Genomic DNA, 6,408 nt, shown 5'->3' on the forward strand with positions numbered 1-6,408 from the left:
GCCCCAAGGCTCTTGTTGATTAACTTCAACTGTATATCCCTCACCATTTCATGTAAGGAAAGCTGACAATCTGTAACTCTTCCCCACTTCCTATGACGAGCTGGTGATGTGAAAACTGTCCCACGCTTATAGGACATGGACAGGTCCAAATTTTCTTCCCTCAAAGATTTATGTGAGGGCTCAGGACTTAAGCAAGCCTCTGTGGGGTTGCAGGTTTCCAGTTAATGTGACCTAGGGAGAATAATCATTGTCATAAAATGGTGTTGTCATGGGCATTTGGTTTTTAACCACTTCAACCCTTTGCATCCTTTTATGTTAATATTACTTAATTCCCTCTCTAGGGGTCAGTACTTATCCTTGCTTCTTCTCATCTATTTTATTCAATTTCAAGGTAATTCTTTGGTAAAGAAGAGTTTAAACTTGTCTAGCTTAACCCAGGGTCATCCACATGACTTTTTGTAGGCAGAGGCAAAATTAAGGATATTATACATATATGGTTAATGGTATAAAGAAGCCTGAGTAGTAGAATAATTACAGTAATAAACAGTTGATAAATGTACTTGGTATTTTATTAATTTTTTATTTTCCATGTATTTGTTTATTCATTTTGTATTTTCCTTGCAATTTTTTATTTTCCATAAATTCCAGGGGGGGGGGGGCAAATGTTGCCCCTTGCCACCCCTTACGGATGCCCAAAGTTTATTCATTTATTTATTTTTTTATTTATTTATTTATTTTTTTTCCTCATCCTATCATAACACTGCATAGTACAAGTTTTGTTTCTTTAAATGGAGAATGGTTGTGTATGGATGAGGCTGTGATGCATGGAGGGGAGTGGGTAGCGAATGGGGGGGGGAAGGGAGTATGTGTGAATGATATTTTGACACAGCCGGAAAGGATTTCTCCCCATCTCTTTCTGCATGAGGGGAAAGAAAGAGGGGAGGTCGCTGATTGAGCGAAGTGGTCTTGCTGTGGATGTGCTGTGTCTTGCTGTATTGCTTCTGACCCAGGGCAGTGAGCAAAATGGAGGGATTACCCCTCACCCAGGAGCCAAGAAAAGAGGGGTGGTGAATGGGAGTGAAGTATGTGGGGATGAAATGGGTGGTAGATTTATGCCTTTGACTTTGGTTACCTTCCTTGTAAGGTGGAAAAAGCCTTTAGTATATGTATGTATGTAAATGTCTTTAGTGTTTCAAAGCTTTTCTCTCCTGGTTTTAAAAATACCATTGAAAATTACATAGCATCGATATTTTAAAATATAATTGTGGTTTTATATACAAAACAAACTATAGGTACAATAGTACACTATATTTAGCATATTCACATAGTCTATAAATAGTAGCTGATATTTTGTCCTTCTGTTCCCCTATTTAAAACTAATGGGAAAATATGAGATTAAAAGCATGTGATACTATTAGCTAGCTAGAAATGAACTGATAAGTGTGATTTCCTACTGTGAGCTCCTTGATCTTTATGCACCAGTGACCATATATAGTATCCCATCTTCCTTGGGTATCTTTCCTCTATTGCAGCAATGTCCTGATGGAACCTCTTGCCATTCTCCTCACTCACTTCACCCAAGTTTTCATGAAAAAATCCAAATGTGAATGCAAAAAGTGCACCTTTAATAACATTCTACATCCTAAGTTCATATAAGTTTCCAAAATTTTTTGCTGTGAGCTGCTTGTAGTTTGGGTCTTTATTATAACCAAGGAATCTATTAACTATATCTTGAAATGCACACCACACCTCTTTTGACATCACTCATTGCATTCTCAAGTTGCACTGACTTCAGCATTTTCCTTACCAGTAAATATACCACCCTTAACTTTGGCCTCTGACAACTTTGGAAAGAGTAGAGGAATTTCTTGAAATGCTTTTCCACATGATCTAATGCTTTCACAAACTTTTATATGAAGTGGGGGTAGCAATACTTAGGCGTGCTTGACAAGAACCTGTCTAATAACATTGAGTTTTCCTGAATGCAAGTCATCTCGAGGGGGCCACTCTACTTTCTGGTAGTGTTCATTATCAGTCTGACTGTCCCATAGGCAAAGAAAACATGAATATGGTGTACCCACCCTGTAATCCTTGCAAGAAGGTGAGCATTTTAAAATCACCACAAATATCCCATTTAAACCCATAGTTTATCTTCTTGAGAAGCAGGGATGGATATTGATCCCCATTATGTAGTAAAACAGATTTTGAGTCTTTCTGTAGACTTATGACCAATTGCCATTGTTCAGGGTTGTGATTAATTACAATAGCTGTAAATAAGCCATTTATATCTTCACAGAAGTAGAGATCCTCACTGATATCAAATTGTACTTCAAATTCCTCATGGCACTTCCTGTATACTGTTAATCTACAGTCCTCCCCCAACAAATACCATTCACTTGGTCTGGATGCTAAAAGCTCAGCCTCTGACTTAGTGAGGCCCAAGTCCCTGATGAGCTTATCCAGTTCATATTGATTTGGAAATTGTGGGTGGGTACTCAGTCTTGGCTCAAGATTTTTATCCATTTCTTAATTATGATAAGACAGGTATGTGGTAAGACAGATATACAAGAAAGTTTTAGGAAAAGGTAAGGATATTTTTTTTAGCTTTTATGGATTCGGAAAAGGCTTATGACAGGGTAGACATGAAGGCATTGTGGGAGGTATTGCAGATATATGGGATAGGAGGAGAGCTGTTAAAAGCAGTCAAGTGTTTTTACAAGAGTAGTAGAGTATTAGGGGGACAGAGAGGGGGGGGGGTCGCCGATTTAATGAAGTGGCCTTGCTGTGGATGTGCTGTGTCTTGCGACACTGCTTCTGACCCAGGGCAGTGGACAAGGTGCAGGGATGACCCATCATCCAGGAGGTGCTCAGATAAGAGGGAGGGTGGAGGGGTGTGGAGTGTATTCAGGGATGGAGTGGGTGGAAATGATTTTATGCCTTTCCCTTTTTGGCTACCTCCCTTGTAAGGGGGAAAAAGCCTTGGTATGTGTGTGAGTAGAGCCTGTGTTAGAATCAGAAAGGGAGAGAGTGAGTCGTTTGAGGTAAAGGTGGGACTTCATTGATGTGTTATGTCAGCTTGACTGATTTATACATGGATGGGGTGGTGCAAAGGTAACGAGTTGGGGATTGGAGATGGTTAAAGAAAATGGAGAAAAGTGGGAGATAAGTCAGTTGTTTGTTGATGACACTGCACTTATAGCAGGATCAGAGAAGGGATTGGGGAAGTTAGTGACAGAGTTTGGGAAGGTGAGTGAAAAAAGGAGGTTGAAGATAAATGTGGGTAAAAGTAAGGTGATGAGACATACAAGGAGAGAAAGTGGCAGCAGACTGGAAACAAGTATTAAGGGAAAAAGAGTGGAGGAAATGGACAGTTTTAGAGATTTGGATGTGAATGTGGCAGGGAAGGGAGGGGTGGATGTGGAGGTAGAATGTAGATTGAAAGAAGCAAGTAAATGCCTTGGGGGATTAAAATGTGTAATGAGAAATAGACATTTGGGAATGGATGCTAAGAGGAGATTTTATGAAGGAGTGATTGTGCCATAACATTGTATGGGGCAGAAACATGGAACATAAGAGAGGAGTAATGTCTTTGAGAATAAGTGAAAAAGTGTGATAGATGTTACTAGGTTGAATAGAGTGAGAAATGAGGAGGTGAGGAGGAGAAGGGGGGTGGAAAGGGAGTTGGGAGATAAGGTTGATGAAAGAGTATTGGGATGGTTTGGACACATGGAAAGAATGAGTGAAGAGAGACTAGTAAAAGAGATGTGGAAGGCAGAAGTGGGAGGGAACACGAGGGGCTAACCAAGGATGAGATGGATGGACAGGGTAAAAGGGGCATTGGGTTAGAGGGGAAGTCTGTTGAGGAAGGAAGTGAGAAGGCAGAAGATAGGGGTGAATGGAGAATGGTTGTGTATGGATGATGATGTGATGTATGAAAGGGAGTAGGTGCGAGATGGGGGGGCAGTGAGGGAGTATGTGTGAAAAATAATTTGATGCAGCCCAGAGGGATTTCTCCCTGTCTTTGTGTTTTTTTTGTTTTTTTTTGCTACAAGGATTTTATGCCCCCCCCTTTTTTTTTTTTTTTTCTTCTTCTTCTTCTTCTTCTCCTTCTCCTTCTCTTCTTCTTCTTCTTCTTCTTCTTCTTCTTTTTCTTTTTCTTCTTCTCCTTTCTTCTTCTTCTTCTTCTTCTTCTTCTTCTTCTTCTTCTTCTTCTTCTTCTTCTTCTTCTTCTTCTCCTCCTCCTCCTCCTCCTCCTCCTCCTCCTCCTCCTCCTCCTCCTCCTCCTCCTCCTCCTCCTCCTCCTCCTCCTCCTCCTCCTCCTCCTCCCCCCCCCTTTGTAAAGAGGGAAAAAGCCTTTGGTATATGTATCTTCATTGTTACAACCTTCTCACTCTCTTGATGAGACCTCCATCAAATCCTCTACCTAAAGAAAAAAAGATGCATTTACTAACTGGAACATAGATATGAAAATTATGTGTAATCGCATTACAAGAAAACATAGCTAGATATTTGGAAGATTTTAATATTGATTCTTTTACAAAGAATAGAGTTCACAATTTGATAAGTTACATTTTCTGGTGGCTGTAGAACCAGTAAAGTATCATTTGACACAGGTGTAATAGAGGATAAAATGCTGGGATATAGAAGGGATTTTCTTCCCTTAGCTTTAATGTACTTTGATATGTCAATCATGCAAAAGTGGCAATCGTTGTGAGGATTTTTTTGCTCTCTCCAAACTCTCAGCACACTGAATAGCATTGCTTTTCTTCCACCTCTCAGCCTTGCATCATGAATTGATTGACAACTTCCACAATCACATGAAGGGCCTATAGTTTTTCTTGGTCACCATTCACAATTTTATGTGATACATGTTTAGGTCTAACAGAAACCACACACATAACAGAATGGAATTCCTGCATCCTGTTGTAGCCATAGTCAAGAATGTCAGTATAGTATAAACCTAAAAAAAGGAAAAAATGTAAGTGACAATTGTGTGTTTTACTGTGCCCCATACATTTCTTTATATTAGTATAATTTTCTCTATCACTAAAATGGTCAGTGGTAGAAAAAAAGCAATTTTGCTATAGAAAAAAAAAAAAAAAAAAAAAAAAAATTGTTGCCCAGAGTTGGATGCTCCCTGATAGAGTGAGCTAGAGGATTGCTACTTGCAACAGAAGTTGAGGTGATGGCAATTTGAACCCTGCTGTTATTGGATCAAGGGCATGGTGAAATTCCATGTTAGAAAGTTCTCTATAATGTGCACCATCCTAGCCTCCTGATAGGGGGGAGTTCGCAATATTAGATAAAATCATCATCATTTTTGGGTGTGGAAGGCTGGGGTGGATAGAGTAATCTTAAGACAAAAATGCAGTGGATGGATGAGATGAAAGGGGCATTGGGTGCAAGAAGAAGGTGTGTCAAGCAGGAAAAGGAGTAGGGCAAGAGTACATGTGAATGGATTAAAAATTGACATTCTCCAAGGAATTTCATTTCAATAAATTCTCAAGTAGATGGGAGGGATAACCCAGTTTCAGCTGTGGAAGTACTGTCTTGCTTTATTGCCTCTGAATAGTGAATGGGCAACAAACAAGGGTGACCATTCATCCACCATGAGCCGAAATAGAAGGGACAATAAATGGGTGAAGGGTGGGTATATGCTTCAACTTAGTGACTCCTTTGCAAGGGACAAATGGCCTTTTGGTGTATGTAACTTAAAAAAAAATATTATTTATTTTATATATTTAATTAAAAAATTATTCATTTATTTATATTATTATTATTTTTTTTTTATTAAATAAGCATCATAATGCAAAGATTCTCTGGAGAACAATGTAGAATTTTCCATATATAATATCTATTTTTCTTTTTCAGGGATGTCGTTTAATCAATTACGAATACCTTGGTGGGAAGGAATTGCAAGCTGTGAAGGAACCAGATACATAGGAAGTCTACTGAAAGTGACCTTTACGTAGCAACTACTTTGTCCTGAAAGTGGTTTTGTTCAGTGTAAGCCACTGTTCCTGACTACCTAATTGGGGTCTTCCCATCCCCTTGACAAGATCATTTCATAAAAAAATGTACACAAATATTTCTATGGAAACTTTGCATTTTATTGATTTGTATATATTTGATCCCAAATAAAATTTCGAAACATTGCATAAATCAGCCTCAGTTCAACCTTATCCAGTGAAAAGTCTTTATATGTTTTAATTTGTGATGTTATGTTTTTTAATATGCCATTTTCACAGTATAGTTCTTGAATCATTAAGGCTGTGAAGATAGACAATGCTGATTAACTGATTGTATAAGTAGGTGGCAGTGCACTTGTGGCTGATTCTACAGAAAGACTACAGTAGTTGATGAGTTTGGCAAGGGGTAGGTGAGAGATGGAAATTAAGAATGGATACG

The 6,408-nt window shown here is 38.8% G+C and overlaps 1 protein-coding gene across 1 annotated transcript in view; it reads left to right on the forward strand.

Moving 5' to 3' along the window:
• Window positions 1–6,162, forward strand: part of Mpc1 (mitochondrial pyruvate carrier) — a 39,776-nt gene extending 33,614 nt beyond the window's left edge. Inside the window, exon 4 of the mRNA XM_076185421.1 lies at window positions 5,872–6,162. Within this exon, the coding sequence (XP_076041536.1) occupies window positions 5,872–5,943 (72 nt within the window). The 3' untranslated portion in view covers window positions 5,944–6,162. The remainder of the gene's footprint in view (window positions 1–5,871) is intronic.
• Window positions 6,163–6,408: the final 246 nt, after the last annotated feature.

Source organism: Oratosquilla oratoria, chromosome 5, assembly GCF_046742065.1.
Source record: "Oratosquilla oratoria isolate Oo_2021 chromosome 5, ASM4674206v1, whole genome shotgun sequence".
Classification (NCBI taxonomy): Eukaryota; Metazoa; Arthropoda; class Malacostraca; order Stomatopoda; family Squillidae; genus Oratosquilla; species Oratosquilla oratoria.